At 40.9% G+C, this 20,736-nt stretch overlaps 1 protein-coding gene across 2 annotated transcripts in view; it reads left to right on the forward strand.

Moving 5' to 3' along the window:
- agla (amylo-alpha-1, 6-glucosidase, 4-alpha-glucanotransferase a) overlaps positions 1 to 20,736 on the forward strand; it is a 33,007-nt gene that overhangs the window by 4,218 nt on the left and 8,053 nt on the right. The window contains exons 3-24 of one of the 2 annotated variants that reach the window (XM_068602267.1): positions 1,500 to 1,710; positions 3,528 to 3,697; positions 4,262 to 4,465; positions 7,402 to 7,583; positions 8,232 to 8,343; positions 8,992 to 9,118; positions 9,965 to 10,067; positions 10,420 to 10,517; positions 10,721 to 10,860; positions 11,128 to 11,315; positions 11,936 to 12,059; positions 13,244 to 13,407; positions 13,849 to 13,950; positions 14,881 to 15,036; positions 16,808 to 16,958; positions 17,154 to 17,278; positions 17,393 to 17,505; positions 17,714 to 17,848; positions 18,782 to 18,912; positions 19,836 to 19,972; positions 20,056 to 20,189; positions 20,297 to 20,472. In XM_068602267.1, coding sequence (XP_068458368.1) covers positions 1,500 to 1,710; positions 3,528 to 3,697; positions 4,262 to 4,465; positions 7,402 to 7,583; positions 8,232 to 8,343; positions 8,992 to 9,118; positions 9,965 to 10,067; positions 10,420 to 10,517; positions 10,721 to 10,860; positions 11,128 to 11,315; positions 11,936 to 12,059; positions 13,244 to 13,407; positions 13,849 to 13,950; positions 14,881 to 15,036; positions 16,808 to 16,958; positions 17,154 to 17,278; positions 17,393 to 17,505; positions 17,714 to 17,848; positions 18,782 to 18,912; positions 19,836 to 19,972; positions 20,056 to 20,189; positions 20,297 to 20,472 — 3,183 coding nt within the window. Of the gene's footprint in view, positions 1 to 1,499; positions 1,711 to 3,527; positions 3,698 to 4,261; positions 4,466 to 7,401; positions 7,584 to 8,231; positions 8,344 to 8,991; positions 9,119 to 9,964; positions 10,068 to 10,419; positions 10,518 to 10,720; positions 10,861 to 11,127; positions 11,316 to 11,935; positions 12,060 to 12,328; positions 12,453 to 13,243; positions 13,408 to 13,848; positions 13,951 to 14,880; positions 15,037 to 16,807; positions 16,959 to 17,153; positions 17,279 to 17,392; positions 17,506 to 17,713; positions 17,849 to 18,781; positions 18,913 to 19,835; positions 19,973 to 20,055; positions 20,190 to 20,296; positions 20,473 to 20,736 lie in introns of both variants that reach the window. The other variant, XM_068602257.1, reaches the window with a different exon arrangement.

A 20,736-nucleotide genomic window follows, 5' to 3' on the forward strand; every position in this document is an offset into this window, starting at 1 on the left:
AGGCGCTGGCCTCGCAGCTCCATCACCATTGGTGTGTGAATGAGTAAAAAAAAAGAAAGGTTTCATGACATAAAAATTATTAAGAAGTGTTGCTTTAAGTCAAATTACAATACGTTGAAATGAATAATAGACTATGTGCGTGTTTGTGTGTGTGTTAGTTCGGAGATAGAAATTTGACATTTGCAGCACTCTGAACCTGATCAGGTTTTGTGGGCTGGCTGTTAAACTGGACTATATATAGACATCCTTTTATGGGCCACTGTGAAGAACCAGGAAGTCTGAAATTCTTTTGGCTAATATCCCTATGATTGACATTGTGTAGTATTCCTTTTGTTTATTTGAGAGTTGTCTTATGTTACAGTACTGATGTTGAGACTATAGAAGGAAGCCAATAACTGGGCTCAAGGGGTGCACAGCTAATTATATATTCATTTCGGGGTTAGGGTTATTGTGCTTACTATTTTGGCCATAATCTTGCAGCCCGGAAATGTTTTTTTTTTTCAGTTGAAATTGATATGACACTTACATTCACAAAAGTCAAGTCATTATTAGTGTCTGGTATGCCATTTCCGATGCCAACATGGATTTTGCACACACATTTTGGTTTGGCATACACACAGGGACGAGTAAGACACAACCCCAATGAACTATGACACTCCCACACAGTGAATGCTCTACCCTTACCCAATATCAGTCTTAGAGACACTAAGTGGGCGAATGGGAGAACATGTTCGGATGCGTGTTCTTGCCACAAACAAATCCAATGTCCAGGGCACTGTGTTTCTTTGATCCATTTATTCTCTGGTCCATGAATCCATAGCATAAATCAACAGTGTCCAATACACTTGAATTAATTTAGTCTTACATGTTGCAGCACAACACAGGATACAACAAAACCGGATACAGCACTACCACCGGGCACGGTCAAAAATTATTTCCCATCCCCACACACCTGTTTCCATTAGCAGGCACTTACCTATATGCTCTTCTAGAAGATAGTGTGCCACCCTGTGTACAAATGAAGGAACTACATGTCCCCATTCATCCAGTGATCATCCAGCACACGGCCTGCAGCACACGGCCTGCAGCATGCAGCACACAGTATGCAGCATGCAGCACGCAGCACACAGCGTGCAGGACACGGCATTCAGCACGCAGCACACAGGGTGTTGGCATGTGGTCTACTTACAGACAGCATTGCTGCTGCTGTGCTGCTACTCACATGCTGCAACACATCATGTTATGTCTATTTTCGCTTATATATATATATTTTTTTATATCCTTTTTGAAGTGGAGTGTAATTTTGTAATACTGTGACATGATACGTCACCACAAAACCCCTAGAAATACTATGATATCAATGTTGGGTCATTTTGCACACCTCTAATACACATTAGTGGCATGGCATTTAATTAGTAGCATGTAAACATACCATTTATCTTTCATGATTGCCATTTGTAGAAATAAATCAATTAATGAAAACATTTCTGCCTCCACAGGTTTTGAGCTCCAGTTTCGCCTGGGTCCAAACCTTCAGGGGAGGAGGGTTGTGGTTCACACCAACTATCCGCTTGAAGGACAGCAATTTAAACAAAACAACTTCCGTGTGTTGGCATGGAGCTACCCAACAGGAAGGGAGGATGACTCTGATAAGTTCTGCTCTCTGGACCTCAAGATTGCCGGGTCCTACCAGTATTACTTTGGATATGGGTAAGAACCTCCTGATAATAAATCCCCTAATACTATTGTATAGCTCATGAGAGCTGAGGAAAAAGAGGCTAGCTGGAGTTAGTTGTCATCAGAAGGCAAATTAACACCGATACACAAATCTGCTGTGTTTAGAACACAGGAGATTTCACAATTATACATGATAATATATCTTCTTAAATGTTTCTGAATAGTCTTTTCATAAAGAAGGAATTTGTCATAGTGTACAATAATGTGACTCTGTTGTCAATGTGCATACTATGCAATGATACCAGTTAAGCATGAATGGTCATTCTTGACCTTCACAATAGTAGTTTGAAGAAAAAAAAATCCCATTTTTTAACAGCTTTTTCCAGAGCTTTCAACCGTTTGAGCTAACTAAAATTAAGACTATATGAAATGGTTCAAAGCGTCTGGGTATTGAACCATATTTCAACTGAGCACACGTCTCCTCAAATGAGAGATAGGATTCATCCTTCTGGAGCTCTTCCCCATTATTCCAATCAATATACCTCTTTCCCCAACAAATCTCAGCATTAGAAAATATTAGCTAATGTGAGCATATGTATATGCTTGTTTACCAGCTGCTTAGCCTGTATGTAAGAAGTGAAAGTAGTCATTGTGATGCCATCCATTTTCTTTGTGTATTGCAGTTTTGAAGCCTTGAGTTTGGCATATTGCCCCTCTTAATTTTTTTCAACCAGTGAACGGAAGTGACCAAACACTTACGCATCGGCTTAAATGTTCAGAACCTGAAGTTGATGCCTGGCCAGATGTTGCTCTGTCGTTTATCTGGATGTTATCCAGTTGCTGTTTGTTTGACATCTTATCTGTCTTGCGTTTGCTTGTTTCAATATTTGTCAGGGGTGCACAAGTCCAAAGTTCTGACATGACGAAGCAAGCTTTTGTTTGCAGGAGGTTCCCTGGTCCCCACGCTGCATGACATGACAGTACACGAGTGGGGCCTAATGAGACATCTGCTTGAGATTGGGATGTTTTTGATGAAAATGTGAAATCCTTATGAATACATGCGTTTGTGGATTTATATATATATATATTATATATTTAAATCCTATTTTCATGTAAAGTTTTACATTTATATATAATATTACTTATTTTGTGTGCATTGAAAAGAGGGAGATAGTCATGTATCTATGAATCACAAATTCTTTTGTGAATCCTTCTGTGTGCATTATTGGTGATATGGTGAGATGAGGTGAGCCACCCTCGCAGCAGCCGGTTTGCCTTCTGGTTAGAGATACAGAAGTACCACCAGACTTCTTCTCTCAGGCTGTAAGACTCCACACTCCGTCATACAATATTGTTTAGTTTAGTTTTTTAAGGGACTTTAATCCTGTAGAATGACAACACATGAATACAGCCTGCATCACAGCTTTCCTTTGACGCTTCCTTTTCGGCCGTCTGTGGCTCAATGGTGAGCAGGTTGTCCTTCAATCAGACGGGCGGCGGTTCCCTGGGTTTCTAGCCCATGTCGATGTGTCCTTGGGCAAAACGCTTAACCCCAAATCAATATTATTACTCCTGAGGGGCAGGTTGCACCTGAGCCACTGCATGTGCACTGCCCTGTGGAAATGTGTGTCAATGATGACTCGTAGTGTTAAAGCTCTTTCAGTGGTCAAAAGACTAGAAAAGGGCTGTACAGGTCCATTTACCATTCATAATATTTAGCATTAATGAATGCCATCTGTATACCTTATGATTTGGATGTTCGTGTGGGTGTCACTGTTTGATTCTGGTTGGTACAGCTGTGAACGTCCACTTTGTTTGGTGTTTTTTATTCAACATGTTTTCCCCCACAGAGACACAGAGAGGTCAGGAGGAGGATACATCGTAGTCGACCCAGTCCTTCATGTTGGAGCAGACAATCGCATACTGGCATTGGACTGCATCACCATCCAGACCTACCTCTCCAAATGCCTGGGACACCTGAATGACTGGCCAGATCGACTGAGAGTGGCCAAGGAGTCAGGTTTGTGTATCTTTGTGGAAATAGGCATATAGATGGCGGAGCCCTTTAGTGAGCTTCGGCGAAACAAGATTTGCAAGAATGCTTGTGAGCCTGAACCTGAGAAGTCACTTGAGGTCACAGGAACATATTGACAGACAGTTTTTGTTTACAGAAAGTTATTTTAGTCCTTACCTTTAGCCCGAATGCCTGAACTCAGATCATTGTGGTGTGTTTAGCTACAGGGACTGTACTAGACACAGTGTGTGAAGTCAGTAGGCTCAGGGTCACAGGGGCTGGAACCTTCAGAGTAGAGGTGGGTCATTCAGATTGAATGATAAATGAATAAATAAATGACATATATATATATATATATATATATATATATATATATATATATATATATATATATATATATATATATATATATATATATATCTGGCAGCACAACATATTGATCTTATTGGCCATATTGCACTACATCATATCATACACAGTATTATTAATATTATTATTATTAATAATAATAGTTATATTATACAGTATGGTGCATTTGCTCATTAATGTGTATGTGGGTTTCCCTCAAAGGATACAACATGATCCACTTCACGCCGCTGCAGACTCTAGGAGAGTCTCGGTCCTGTTACTCATTGGCAGACCAGCTCAGCTTTAACCCCGAGTTCAGCCCCGCCGGTCAGAGCTACAGCTGGGCAGATGTGGGGGCTCTGGTGGAAAAGTTAAAGAAGGAATGGAACATGCTGTGTATTACAGATGTGGTGTATAATCATACTGGTAAGTGACTGTGTGCATATACTATGTGTGTGTCTCACCAGAGTGGAGACAGACTGAAAGACAACATATTAGAACGGCCTCAGGTGGGCATCATCATCAGGGCCAATCTATAAAACGCAGCGTGTATATGTATATGATGTATCTGTTATCAGACAGACTATATACCGCGTCGCTGCAGTTACTGCATAGTAGAGTAAATTGACGTCACGTTTGATCAGCCTGTTTTTGGATACAGTTTATATTATTATACTGTTAAATAGACAATTTTGGCTGTTTCATGTATTTTAAGCAGGCTACTCTTACATAGAGGAAGACAGGTGAAATGTGATTGGATAAAAAATGCTGTTAAACAGGTCCCAAAAAGCTATACAAGAGGCCTGAAGGAGCAAAGGACAAGATAAAGCCAGCTGTGCAATGGGAAAATAGTTATAATGCATGTAGTGTATTTTTGAAAAAAGTACATTATAAAATAGTTATAACTTTTAATTATATATTTTTTTATTTTATTATTATTATTTTTGAACCCTATGCCCTCACCATGCCCCCTGCGGCCATTCCATTATTAGACCCGGAAAAAAATTATTATTAGTTATTTTTTTAACGTTTCCTTCATTTTCTCCACAGCCATATCGTTGGTTAACTTAATTTCACGTGGCTACAATACTGCAACCCTTTTGAGAAGACATCGGCTCTGTACACTACTATAAAAGTAACCGTTGAGTTTATGAACTTATGTAAAGTCGAATGTTTAGCCGTCAACTTTACGCGGGGCCCGTAAGGTTTCACAAAATCATCTGTAAGTATCCTTTACAGCGCCGGATTTCAATAACAAACACATCTCCGTTTTGCTTGACTAATTCCCCGAAACGTCAGGGATTTTTTTCATTTACATTTCGGGTCGCCGCCATTTTCCTGGAAGTTCCTTGAACTTTGAACCGCTTCACAGAGCACATGCACTGTCTACTGAAGAGAATGCATACGGCCATGCCTCAGGGACATTTTGTTTCCTCGTAGAACTTCGAGCTTTTCTATTTCTGAATTGATTTACACAGTTTTCTTTTCTGAAAAAACATCGAATGACTCCAACACTTCTTTAGGGCCTGTTCTTTCCAACAAGGGGTGTTATTAGTATGTGGTACTTTGGTAAGGGTCTGAAGCACACATTTTGAACGTGTCGTGTCGTGTTCATAGTTAAGATAAAAAATATGTTATAAAAGTGATTTTTTTTTTTTCATTTACTTTTTTTTTTTTACAAGAAGATTCTGAAAAAGGATATAAAATAACAATAATAATAAGTATTAGAACTCATTTTGGGTTCATACGACCACTTGTAAACATGAACTTGAGATGCTCTCCCTATACAGGGAGGATGGAGATTAAAATAGCTCTAACTTTGTGATTGTGTTTAGGCCACTAGAGAAGGCTTAGAAGACCCTGACGGCCTGCCACTGATTGTTGTAGACTGATGTATAATAAATATGACGCTTCAAATGAGATATTTTACTTTCACTTGTTGTTGCTTAAATGCAGAAGTATGTATTAGAAACAGAGAAGAATTTCTTCCATCCAGCTCCACTTTAGTTAGAATCACTACTGCACTTCTCTACACTTGTCAACCAGGAGGGAAAGGTCAAACCCACAGCAGCGAGGCATTAGATGACATTCAGAAGTCCCTTTGACCAAGAAGGATTACCGTATTCACAAGAATAGATCAGAAAGTCAATCAGCCCTGGTAGCTGTAGTGTACACTGGATTTACTTTGTTCACACTGCAAGTGACAGCAGCCCAAATCAGCCCCACTGGGACTCAGATCTGTATTCTTTTTCATATCAGTGTGGACAGCACACATCTAATGGAGTCTCATCTTTTCCATTGTGATTAGGGTCTGATATGTGGTCAGAAACAAAACCAGTCTTCTAAACGGGGTGTGGTTTCAGTAGCTGATTAAAGGGCATGAAATGAGGTCGCGTATTAAAGAAAAGTGAACACACCAACATGAAGCTCAGTGAAAGGACACTGCAGCTCTAAAATAGGAGAGTCTCATCCCCTCGTCTTCCCAGTAAAGGTCAACAGTAAAGTGAGCCTGACCAAAAGGTTAAACTCTGACTTTGGGATTGATTTAGTTTCAGTGCCAGTCCATCTGTAGATCTGTAAGCTGCTATATCATCTGCTGTGGAACATATAGTATTGTATTATTAAGTTTATCATGAAAATCTGTTTTCCTTTTTTGTTGTTGTAAAGTTTACAAAAACTAGAGCATTAGAAATGGTGTGTGGCTCAGTGGTTAGCGTGCCTACTTTCAATGAGATGATCGGTGGTTCAAGTCCCGGCTCCGCTAGTCTTTGTCGTTGTGTCCTTGAGAAAGACACTTAACCCCTATTTGCTTCCCATTGCTGTGTCTACGGTGTATAGAAGGAAAACTTTAAGTAACTTTGGATAAAAGCATCAGCTAAATGAAATGTTATCTCAAGAATGTAATTTTACTGAACCATCATTTCATTTTTAGTAAAGGGAATTCCATTTGACCATTACCTTCTTCATTAAAGTTACAATAACTACAAGCCGCTCCATCTAGTGAACAATGTTAGTATCTTAGAAGGATTCCTTTCTGAATCATCCTCACCGGGATTTTTAAGGATAAGTTTCAGCATTTTTCCTCTTTTTAAGTCATTTTGTCATTTTAATAATGACTAAATTGGGGTAAAAGACCCTGGGGAAGACCCAGGACACGCTGGAGGGATTATATATCCCGGCTGGCCTGGGAATGCCTCAGGGTCCCCCAGGGTGAGCTGGAAAGTGTTGTGGGTGAGAGGGAAGCCTGGGTCAGCCACCTGGCTCTGCTGCCACCAAGACTCAACCCTGTTTAAGCGGCTGAAAATGGGTGGATGGATGGATGGGGGTGATTCTGATTCAGTTTTCTCTCTTTTTCTTTGCAGCTGCTAACAGTGGGTGGATAAAGGAACATCCAGAGTGTGGGTACAACCTGGTGAACTCTCCTCACCTACGACCAGCCTGGGTCTTAGACAGAGCTATCTGGCATTTAACCACCAGAGTAGCAGAGGGACGCTACGAGGCTAAGGGACTTCCTGCTGCTGTTACCAATGAGAGCCATCTGAAAGTGAGTAAAGCCAGGTCAGCACAGCTGTGCACCCTATGAACAGTGTGTATTTTAAGATACATGTGACAGCCAATGGGATTTATCAATCATATGATAGCATTAGTCAATCTTTACATCATGTATTGCTATTGAGATGTAACAAAGACAAAAAAAGACTACATTTAGCAGTCCAAACCTTTGATAAAATGTGTCATGGAGTTAATTTCTTTCATTTATTTACAGCTGAAGTGTCGAAAAACGTGTAGACATGTTACATGTAGAATGTGTTTTCTTTGTGCCGGTAGATGCTAGAGAGCTGCCATGTTAAGCCCTGTTCACGCCTGCAATGTGTCTTCACATGTTACCAGTAGCCTTTGCACTTCACAAAATAAATATATGCAAATAAACCTGTAAATCATTTCTGTTTGCAACGACCAAATACCTCGTTGTTTTTAGACTGTGAAAAGAGTCATAGCTCATGTTACATATTCATTTTATTCAACAGCGTTTTGCATACTATATAAGAGGCTCATATCATAACCGTGTGTGTGTGTGTGTGTGTGTGTGTGTGTGTGTGTGTGTGTGTGTGTGTGTGTGTGTGTGTGTGTGTGTGTGTGTGTGTGTGTGTGTGTGTGTGTGTGCGCGCATGTGTGCACACGCGCGCGTCAGGCCATCCGCAGTGCGTTGTGGCAGGACGTGTATCCACAGATCAAGCTGTGGGAGTTCTACCAGCTCAAAGTGGATGATGCTGTGGAACAGTTCAGAACCCAACTGCTCAACGGTCTGTATGTCCTTCCATTTAAACTTAGTAATGTTTGCAAAACTTAAAAAACATGTCCGGGCCCATAAGCTTAAACAAGATATGTGCAGGGACACAATTGCTGTGTACGTCTCATGTGTTTGTCAGAGCCGAACATACTGTTGCTGAAAGAGCATGCGTAACACAGAACAAACAGACTGACTCATAGAAATGTGCTCCTCTGTAAATACTATGAGATCTGCCAGGCACGGATAATAAAGACTACTGTAACACGGGGCTGAAAGTCACCAAAAACATAGCCAACATGCCAAAATGCACAGAAGGGTCGTCTCTACAAATGGACAATAGAACCAACAAACCCTGAGAATCTATTTAAAATTTTATGTCACATTCCCATTCCAATGTCTGAATATTATGCTATTGTATTCTCTTTTTTATCCTTAGCGTAAAATGGTCTTAAAATAAGAATAATATAATCTATATATTGACCCATAGTTGTGAGTCAATAGCTCAACCAACACAAGTAGTTTTCATGACAGATGCATTTCTTTATGTTGTATAAACTCATGGACAGGAACATGTTTGTTCACATCACTGTGGTTGAACTCCTCCATTAGAAAGCTGATGATGATATTTCATTTAAAAGATCTTTCCGTGTATCTGTTTTAGGCACCAAGCCGGACCAGAGTAAGACCGCAGGGAAGAAGGGCCTGAATATCATTCAGGACCCAAATTACCATCGTTATGGCAACACAGTGGACATGGACTCTGCTCTAGAGACCTTCGTACCTCACAGGTCTGAACCTGAACCTCCAGCTGCAGCGATTATTGTTCAATCTTTGTTTTTGTATGTGTTTTAGCGGTTCTTCAAGTTGTAGATTTGACAACTCAAGTCTCTTTTCTTAACTGCTGAAAGGTTATAAAGAACTCTACACAGCAGCCGGAACTCACTCACATTTAAGCAACCACGCTTTTTGAGTGCTCTTATATTTTGAGTAATTTAGATACTAATCAGTTGCAATTGAAATACATAACATATCTTTGTTGTACAGGATTTTTGGTATCATTTTCTATCCGGTTCTAAGATGGCGATGCTTCGCCTCCCAAGACTTCGCCTCTTTGCCTCTTTTTCTGTATTAATTTTTAAGTGCACTTGTTGCTATTTCCTGTCCCTATTTGTTATGTGTTAAATAGAGGTTGCCACTGATGGCAATCAAAGACCAATAGTAGGCCAATGGCAACCTGGCAACCCTTACTGTTGAGACCTAGAGGCATTATTTTAAAACTAAAAACTAAAGAGAAAACATTTTCTCTTATGTTTTTTTAATTCAATTTAGAAAAAATGAAATCAGTATGCAGTTTGTTCACTGCCAAAGGCGGATTCTTTTGTAAAAAGAAAAAGGAACTTTTGTTGACATTAAATTGGCGATGTTAAATATTACTGCTTGATAAATGAATTGAGCTGATAAATGACCAGCAATAATATATCTTGTGTACTATTGCAGTTTCTTGAACAAAGTCATAAACATCATCCTGGCAGGCTCTTTTTTATACATATACACTAAGTTACAAACATGAAAAGTGCTACATACATATATGTAAGTAGCACATAGATGTAGAGTTTTGATATTTCTCTTTATAGCTCCTCCCCACAGCACATCGAGGAGTGCTGCCGTTGGCTGAGACAGAAATTGAACGAGCTGAATGAAGAACAACTCAACATCATGCACCAGCACCAGGAGCAGGTACGGCAGTGTGTAATGTACCACAAGGGAGGGTCACTGCTCTATAAATAACAACATAGAAATAAGCATTAGTATGCAGTACTGCAGCATGATATGACCAAGCACAAAACTAAGGTTGAATATATGATTGCCCACTGTAGTTAGCTGGGGCCAAATTTGACACTTATGGTATGGAGAGTCAAGGAGGCGCTTCCTCGTGTCATTCATATTCATTACTTGTATACTGACTACCAAAATAGTGTGTTGTCAGCAATAGAGCAGGGTATTTGCATTAAGTGTGTAAGTGGAGACAGTGAGGGTTTCCCAAGATACATAATGCATCCTGTTCTTTGTGTTCCTTCTCTTCCTCAAGGCGGCCAACTGTATTGTGGGAAACGTAGTGTATGAGCGGCTGGCAGACCACGGACCCAAACTTGGTCCTGTTAGCAAGAAAAACCCTCTGGTTACCAGGTAATGAATTTAGAGAGACAGGGAGAGAGAGAGGGAGACATATATGTGTGTGTGTGTGTGTGTGTGTGTGTGTGTGTGTGTGTGTATGCATATATATATATATATATATATATATGTGTGTGTGTGTGTATATATGATAATACCAGGAGTGATGGGAGGCTAAGTGTTGGTGGAGATCAAGTGTTTTCATGTGTCTGTCTCAGGTACTTCACCTTCCCCTATCAGGATATGACTCTGGAGCAGGAGATGCAGCTGCTGGACCAGCCAGTGAAGGCATGTCACTTCCTGGCTCACAACGGTTGGGTGATGGGAGACGATCCACTGCGCAACTTTGCTGAACCAGGTTGATATATTAAAGTTCTTAGAAAACACACAGGTACAGGAGAAATATATAAAGACATTCTGTGACAAGGTTGAAGAGGCAATCCTCATTCCTCCAACTGTCCTTGATGCTTTGTCCTGTTGCATCACTGTTTATATGAGCTAAAACACATTGTAATTTCGATGTCCATGAATAGGGACCTGAGAATATCAGTGTAACAGTCTGAACAGTCTGCACTGATGACATTGAGATTCGTTGTAGTAGTCCTGCTCTGTCTGTGCTACATAGGCTCCAATGTTTATGTGCGTCGGGAGCTGGTGTGCTGGGGGGACAGTGTCAAACTCCGCTACGGCAATGGGCCTGAGGACTGCCCGTACTTGTGGGCCCACATGCAGAAGTACACAGAAATCACTGCCAAATATTTCCATGGAGTCAGACTGGACAACTGCCACTCTACGCCATTACATGTAGCTGAGGTATTGTCATCTATTCTCATATTACTACCGTGCAGTTAATTAGATGTCCTTAAATACACTGGTTGAAACCTGTAATTCATTATTAATAATTCATGTTCAGAACACAATGGTATTGTCTTTCTTGTTGGTTTAATGGAGAAGCTAAATATTGTGCAGGGAAGTGTCACAAATGCAATAGCAGTTCATTTATTTGTATTTAATCAATTTAAAATGTCAGATGCACAGCAACTACAGAAAAGCCATGTTTGTTTTTGAAGTGGCTAAAAGTGTCCGGCCTGAGAAGTGAAAGCTGTGAAACAAAACAACCGTGATGCTCATTATGACCACAGTGTTATGATATACCTTCAGGAAACATTCAGGAGTATATGCTGCAAACTACACTAACAGACATGTACATGCCACAGTGAGATGATCCTGTGAGAGGCTAGTAGGAACATACAATACGATACGTCTTGTAGCTTTTAATAGGACAAGTTTATGAATATATCCTAATTTCATTGTGCAAAGATTAATGTCCCAGCCTTGGTGTGTGTTTAAAGGAAGATGCATACTGTACACCAGTTTTAACAGCAGATCTTTCTCTTCACCCTGTTTATAATGCTGTGCATTGTCTTGTCTAGGCCATGCTAGGTGTTGCCAGAGCGGTCAGACCCAATCTGTATGTGATAGCTGAACTGTTTACAGGCAGCGAGCTCCTTGACAATGTGTTTGTTAACCGGCTGGGAATAAGCAGCCTTATACGAGGTACAAGTCATCTGCATGAACTAACATGTTTTTGTCTTTCTTCTTCTCTTTTCACTGCTTGTTCTGCATTCTTCCTCTTCATATCCTATCTCTTTTTTTCTCTCTACTCTAACTTTGTTCATGAACCGCATGTTGTGGTTGTTTAACTGCCTGCATTTCCTTCACATTACTCTCCTCTTCCTCTTCTCTCTGTCCTTTTGTTTTCCCCATCCTCCTCTGTTGAACTGCCTGCGCTGGTTTTGATGTGTTGTCTTGCTGTGGATGAGCAGTTCATGCTGGGCGTGGCCAGAAGCATTTGTCCTAACCTATATGTGGTGGCTGAACTGTTCACCGGCAGTGAGGAACTGGATAACATCTTCGTAACCAAGCTAGGGATCACGTCGCTCATACGAGGTACAGTCATGTAAATGATCAACATGCACACACACTGAATGCAGCTGCATACATTACACTATTAACATTCACCAGTTAGACAGTTTGGGTTATTCCGGTTGGTATTTGTGTTGTTCAGTCAGCCGGAGTTCCCTCTGTGTAATGTTTCCCTGTCACCTGTCTACATTTTAACACAGTTCTCAAATTTGAAAATATCAATGCCAGTTAAATTTAACATTTTAAAAACAAATTAGAAATTGGGAATATTCTGTCAATATTCTGACTACCAGTCATGTCTTGAGTTTAGGCTGTACATTGTTGAACAAACACCCTAAACCTAAGCTTGTGTTATCTATCGGCCCTTATTCCTAGCCCCTCGCTCCTCGCCCCTCGTTACTCGCTCCTTGTTAGTCGCTCCCCGTTACGAGCTCCTTTGTTAGTCACTCCTCGTTAGTCGCTCCTCGTTACTAGCTCCTTGTTGCTAGTTCCTCATTAGTCGCTCCTCGTTAGTCGCTCCTCATTACGAGCTCCTTGTTATTTGCTCCTCGTTACAAGCTTCTCGTTAGTCAGTCCTTGTTACTAGCTCCTCCTCCTTCCTTCCTCCCTTGTATTTATTTAAGATGATCAGATCAAACCACTAAACCCATTTTTTAATTATAATCACCAGATACTTGAATGCCTGTTGCTTTGAATCCTTTCCTCGTCTCTTCCTCGCCTCCTTTGAGCACGACTAAAATGCGAAGAGAGGAAACAAGGAAAGGAATTAAGGGGGCACGAAATGGTGAAATGAGAAAGAGCCATTTTGTTGTTAGAGGCCATGTCAGCCGGTGACAGCCATGAAGAGGGCCGGCTGGTCCATCGTTACGGGGGCGAGCCCGTCGGAGCGTTTGTTCAGCCCAGTCTTCGCCCACTGATGCCCTCCATCGCCCATGCCATGTTTCTGGATGTGACTCATGACAACGAGTGTCCTATACAGGTGAGTCTCTGCCATAGCGATGTTAGAGTTGATTGAAGATATTGACAACCATTTGCACTCTTTTTTTTAAATTAACATTTTGAAAGTTTTACCTGAATAAGTTCTCATAATTCCTATGATGTATGTAATTCTAAATGAATAATAGTCTTTCAGTTGTTGCTTTCTCTATTTTGAACTGATATAATGACTGTAACCGTAACCGTTCTGGAAATATAACAGTAATATACTGTATATCACTCAAAAAGGAAATATAACAGCGATATACTGTGTATTACTTTAAAAAAAGAAAACGCACTTCAGGGGAGGAAACCCCTTTTTTTGATGCAGAGATTTTGACAGGAAAGAGTTTTGTATCAAATGTGAAAGCGCAATCCAAATAGTTTGTCTTAAAAACACTGAATGATGGTGATACATAATGATAATCCTGACTGTGTGATGCAGCTGCGGTCAGCACTGGACTCCCTCCCCAGCTCTGCCATGGTCTCTATGGCCTGCTGTGCTACTGGCTCCACCAGAGGATATGATGAGTTAGTGCCGCATCAGGTAATTTACAAACACGCACAGGATATTACCTGTGATGAACATAATTTTGGCTCAACAGTATTTCATAGCTTTTGACCATATTCATGGCTTGTTTTGTGTGTTTATGAAACAAATTCCCTAATATAGCCTTATTTATTGCAATTATAGAACATGTGGTTAATGCTTGTTTATTTAGTTGGAAAAGCTAGATGTCGTGCTAGTGTCACATCTATCAAGGTTGTGTTTTTTCTGTTCTAATCCAAATTTCCACTATGTTAATCTGAATGTTAAAATATATATTGTTGGGGATGTGGGGGTTTGTAGACTAGTCTAACTGAAAATATGAATGCTAGGACTTTGTTCCAACTATTCATTCTTGTTTGTGATGGTGTCAAAAAAAGAAAAAGCCTGGGAGAGCATAGGTTCAAGATCCAATCAAAGCAAACTATCGATTTCTCCAGCCAATCGGATTGTTTAGATAGTCTAGCCATAACAAAGACCACTGCGGGACATACAAATCACAATATGAATGGTTTATTGGCTGAGTACGTTGCACATACAAAGAATTTGTTTGTAAAAGGTGCATAACAATAAGCATAGACATAGAATAAAACGATAAAAACAATGACAATCGCTTCACTTCATCTGTCTGTTTAATGAAGGCATCTGGAGGATGCATAACATCAAATCTTTGTGATTTCCCTTGATTTGATCTTCACATTGGACGAAACAAGTTTCATTGCGTAAAAAACTCAACACTAACAGTTTCCATCAAACATTTCAATATTGTTACAGCATTTAGTATTTAGTATTTTCTTTAAGTGGGCAATCAAACTTTATTTCAGATAGTACAGCACATTAATGTGTCTCTGTCTGTCTGTGTGTGTCTCTGTCTGTCTGTCTGTCTGTGTGTGTGTGTGTGTGTGTGTGTGTGTGTGTCTGTGTGTGTAGATCTCCGTGGTAAAGGAGGAGCGGTTCTACCCCAAGTGGAGCCCCTCAGCTGATCCCACCTCTCCTGGTGAGGTTGGCTTTCAGACGGGCATCATAGCTGGGAAACTGGCTCTCAACAAGCTGCACCAGGAACTGGCCTCTCAGGGATTCATACAGGTAGCATGTAGTCCAGATATTTGATCTAAATACATGGGTCTACCTCACACAAATTGTAACAAAACCAAATTTAATGGATTTTGCGTCCTCAATAATAATAATTTCAATTTTTATAGCGCTTTTGAAGACACACAAAGATGCTTTATAATGTGGAGAAAAGACAGTGACAAACAGAACAGAACAAAAACGGGGAGACAAAGCAAACAAAACAAAACAAAAACATTTTGGCTAACAAAGAAATAAAGGAAAGCAAACTACAGATGCATAGCGAGGGTAGGTGCAGGGGTTTAACAGGTGAAACTGAGTGGAAGAGGTGTGTTTTGAGGGCCTGCTTGAATGATGGTAGGGTGGGAGTCTGACGGATGCGGATGGGTTGGGTGTTCCAGAGGAGGGGGTGCAGCAGCTGAGAAGGCCCTGTCACCCCAGGTCCGGTGGTTGGTCCTGATGATCTTCAGGTTCTGAGGCAACGGGTTGGGGCGTGGAGGGGGAGGTCAGCAAGGTAGGGAGGGACCAGGTTGTTTAGGGATTTGTAAGTGATGAGTAGCAGTTTGAAGTCTATCTTGTACTTGACCGGAAGCCAGTGGAGGTTGTGTAGGATCGGGGTGATATGATCGTAGCGTCAGTGGAGGTGAGCAGTCGGGCGGCAGAGTTTTAGACATATTGAAGTTTATTGAGGATTTTGGTGTGTGAGCAGTAGAGGATGCTGTTGCTGTAGTCGAGTCTGAATGTTATGAGGGCATGGATGAGAATGTTGGTGGCGGCAGAGGACAGGGAGGTGTGCAATGTTCCTGAGATAAAAGAAGGCAGTTTTGGTATTGTGGTTGGCATGGGGCAGGAAAGAGAGGCTGGGATCGAGGATGATGCCGACTTTGCGGACCTGGGTGGAGGGTTTGACAATGAAGCAGGGAGAGAACTTATATTGTAGGAAGTTAAAGTTCAAAAAGACGGCTATCTTTTTAGACCGTACAAGCGCTACTTACGCATTACAACAATGTTGTGCAGGTCCTATTCAACCTTACATCTGGTCTTGTTCTTCCCAGACCTATGAAGGGTTCAACTCTGTCAATACTAATTACAAAATGAAAAGGAAGTAGAGTGGATTGTGGCCATTTTGAATTTCCCAGATTCAGGATTGTCCCTTGGGATTATTCATTCCCACTCTTTGTATGTCAAAGAGGATAAGGATTTAGGAGTGCAACACAAATAAAATAGCTTCAGCAATTTCTGTAAGTTGAAGTTACATTATTAGACTAATAATGTACTTTGCATGTGCGTTAATATAATAAAACAGCTTAATCAGATTAAGGTGTTTAACGTAAAAAAAGGAAAGCAGAAAAGACATTTCCTGCAGAAAATGCGTGTGAATACTGACAGCTGAAACAAATTACAAAGCAGTGCCTAAAATACAGAAATCTTAAAGCTTCCAAACTGTGTTGTACAACTGTCAGAGTTGAAAGCTGAACTGCACTACCTAAATAAACTAAGAGCTGATATACTAGAAAAGCTGCGCAATGCAGCCTCAAAACTGTCAGCTGTACTTGGACAGTATTTGGGTGGAAAACAAGCCACATCGTGAGTTTCCTGTTTGAATAATGTCAAATGAGTACACATTTACAGTGTTGTGTAAAGCAGAACAGCTGACCTCTGTCACCAACTCCAGCTCTGAACATTCTGTTCAGTACACACCCATGATGTAGTCTGAAAAGGTTTTCTAATGTGCATTAGTCTCCACCATCAGAAATCAGTTTAATCTCTAACCCTTTCCTCTCAGGTGTTTGTAGACCAGGTAGATGCTGACGTGGTTGCAGTTACTCGACACTGTCCCAGCACTCACCAGTCAGTGGTGGCAGTGTGCAGGACAGCTTTCCAGAACCCCAAAACCCACCAGTACGACAACAATGTCCCACCCATGTTCATCCCTGGTATGACCATAACATTACCTTTTAACCTTGATCAGGAATCAAAGTGTATTTCTAGATGTTTTGCTTGCATTGCCTTTGTAGCATGTGTGTCTTGAACTATATCTGTTCCTTAACTTGTTCATGATTTTGTCAAAGAGTTAGTTTACAATGAGTGTTGGCGATGCTGAGAGTATCTGTTTGTCCCTCCCTCTCCAGGGAAAATTGAGGAAGTGGTTCTGGAGGCAAGGACCGTGGAGCGGCTGTCAGGGAGCTACGAGAAGGACGACCAGTACATCAACGGCATGCCAGAATACACCTTGGAAATAAAGGAGCATATATCGGTAAATATTGCTATGATCCCTTAGAGTCACATGCTGATTCTTGCAATATTAAATGAATGAGTATATCAATAAAATACATATATTATATATGTATATATATATATTTGTATATAGTTAGAGGAGAGTACACTGGTGAAGCAAGCTGCAGTGACATCTAAAGGTCCATCAGAGTTTGTGCAGGAAATCACCTTTCAGAAGTTGACACCTGGCAGCGTCATCGCCTTCAGGTAAACACACACACACACACACACACACACACACACACACACACACACATGCACACACACTCAAAGCCTTATCAGTACAGTGTTTGCATAATTATTTAAGACGCACCGCAAGACACATTTATAATCCTTTCTATGCTTTGTCGAAAGTGAATGGATTAGCATTCTGCATTTGAATCAGTTGTTCGTCATACATGTATTTTCCTCACAGGGTTAGTCTGGACCCCAAGGCCCAAAAGGTGGCCGGGGTGCTGAGGTATTATCTTTCGCAGTTCAGCCCAAAGTACAGGAGAGGCAGTGTAGCAGATGAGAACCCACCAGAAGCATTGCAGAAACCCCTGGCACAGTAAGTACCCACGCACACACACACACACACACACACACACACACACACACACACACACACACACACACACACACACACACACACACACACACACACACACACACACACACACACACACACACACACACACTCTCACACACACACACACTTACACTCACAATCACACACACAGGCTCAGGTGAATATCAATATCAATGAACGCACAAAGAAGGAGTCACAAATGTATTTTGGGATTTTATATGGAAATGACTTTTCCCACAACATGTTTCAATGCACACAAACATAGTTATCATTATATACATGTTAACAATATCCACATATATAAACGGTTCATTGAGAGTCATTTATATATAAATCACTAAATACATGTGTGTATTCATTAATATTGGGATGGATCTGAACCCCTAATGAGGACTATCTAATGAATCAACGGCTCTGGATCTCCCAGATGGTTGGAGATGTGTTTAAGCTGTTGGTCTTCCAGCAGGAGCCCTTCTTGGCCCAGGATTGCTGGTTGCCTCTTGCAGGATTATTAGCAGGGGCATAGCAACAGCTTCATGTGATGACATCACAGTCTGATCATAACAAATCAGCGAACGCTCTGCTTGGATTTGCTCTGCTTCTACTGAAACTGTATTTCTGCTCTCAGATATATTGCTGCTGGCATTCCATCTTCAGTCCTTCTCCTGACACCCATTTTTTAATACAATGCAATAACCCAGACCTCAATTTCCCAACCAATAGAATGACTGCTGTAGTGTTGACCAATAACATGTTCCCTGCTTATGAAGCTGACACCAGGCGGAGGCAGGGTCCACTCACACAGACTTCTGCTGTGAGATGAACCGTTGTGACCATGACACCACGTGATGATAGAGGATAATATAAAAAACATGATCTCATTTGGTAAAGCATGATGTGTGTGTTTCACAGGCTGATGTCCAAGCTGACCTTAGCAGACCTAAACGTGCTGCTGTTTTGCTGTGACTCAGAAGAACAAGAAGATGGTGGAGGCTGTTACAGTATCCCAGGATGGGAGAGCCTCAAATATGCTGGACTCCAAGGTATTACACATACTTTCTAGTTCACAGTCTACCAAAATAATAAGGTATATAATATACTCAACAACTTGGCAAGTGCTAAAGACAGAAGATCACAACATTCTGTGTAGCTTGGTATTGTTAAGACCAGGCAGATATCATAGACGCCGGATGTTATGGCTTAAATGATACATCGAGGTGTATGGTTGATATCACAGTATATTTGTTTTTCCTAAGATGTTAATATAAATGCGTCTGAAGGGGTGTGGCAACTGCATGGTATTTCAGCCGTCCCATATTCAATATAAACTGACAATAATTCTACATTGTATCTTTGTTATTGTAAGCTATAGCGGTCATTTGGAGAAAATACAAAATTCTAATTAACAGGAAATAAGTGATTTGTATTTTATGTAAAACCTTGCTTTGATTTAAAAAGCGTCTTCCTCATTAGTAGTTTTATGATGCTGCTTAGAGCGAGTGTTAGGATGTTAAACAGTTCAGTATTCCTCTCAAATACATAGTTCATATTGCTGTACAACATCAACAAAATGTATTCAAGTTTCTCACCTAAAAGTAGAATTGACAAGATGAAGTGGAGTTGAATGCTTTGTTAGCTGTTTAGCTCCGTACTGTTTGCAGACGATTCAAGTGTTTGATTCAGTTAGTTGTTCCATTTGTTTTTAAGGTTGTTCCTCCAAGGCTTAATTTGGACTCACAGCACAATGTGACTGACAAAATAAATTAAATATGAGAGTAAAAAACTGCCTATTCGATCATCTGCTGATCAGTCAATGCGTCTCTCGGCTCGATCAGTAGAGGTTGCCGAGCATACTGCAATGATTCCTGAAGTACACACACAAACCCCGGTATGCATGTTTTGATATTTTTTTACATCACTGACCCAACACGACAGGAGTGTAAATGTGGCTGTTGTGTCTCTGCAGGTCTGATGTCAGTGCTGGCTGATATCCGTCCCAACAATGACCTTGGCCACCCCTTGTGTGCTAACCTCAGACAAGGGGACTGGCTGATAGACTTTGTCTCCAACAGACTGATACACAGAGAAGGACCTCTGGCACAGGTGAGGATTCTTCAACTTATTTTACCCAAGTTACAACATTATGATGTTGGAGCCGATTATCCATTGGAACACTGTGTGTGCAGGTGGGTCAGTGGTTAGGAGCGATGTTTAACTACTTGAAACACGTCCCACGCTACCTCATCCCCTGTTACTTTGATGCCATCCTGATGTCAACCTACACAACGGCCCTGGACGCAACTCAAAAACTCATGTCCAGGTAGGACATTGTATTGGAGATCCAAAATTCAAACATTAAAGTAAGTTTTCTACTAACTGATTTTGTTGCAAGTGTCCTCACTGTCTTTCCTTTCTTTGTCCAAACAGTTTCATCCAGAATGGCTCCAGCTTTGTTCGTTACTTGGCGCTAGGTTCAGTTCAAATGTGTGGTGTTGGACGAGTACCTGCACTGCCTCCCCTTTCCACACAAATTGAAGATGTTCCCTACCGCATCAGTCCAATCACAGGCCAGAAGGAGCAGTGCTGTGTCTCATTGGCTGCAGGTAGCCGAGCAACAGGCGATTAATGGTTGCTTTGTGGATAAACTTAAGACAAAGTATACTGAAATAATCTTTCACATAAGGGAAATTTCAACTTTAAGAAATAATTTATTATTTCATAATTTTTTTATCAGTAGGAGCTGAGATGAAGATGACATTAAAGTGTGACTTTATTCTCAGGTCTCTGCTCAGTCTGACCTCTGCATACTTTTGACAAATGCAAAAAAAGCGGACAAGGGCTGAGAGATTAAATCAATCCCACTTCTA

The sequence above is a fragment of the Clinocottus analis genome, unplaced genomic scaffold (assembly GCF_023055335.1).
Source record: "Clinocottus analis isolate CAN_PGR_092001 unplaced genomic scaffold, fCliAna1.0.p SCAF_11, whole genome shotgun sequence".
Classification (NCBI taxonomy): Eukaryota; Metazoa; Chordata; class Actinopteri; order Perciformes; family Cottidae; genus Clinocottus; species Clinocottus analis.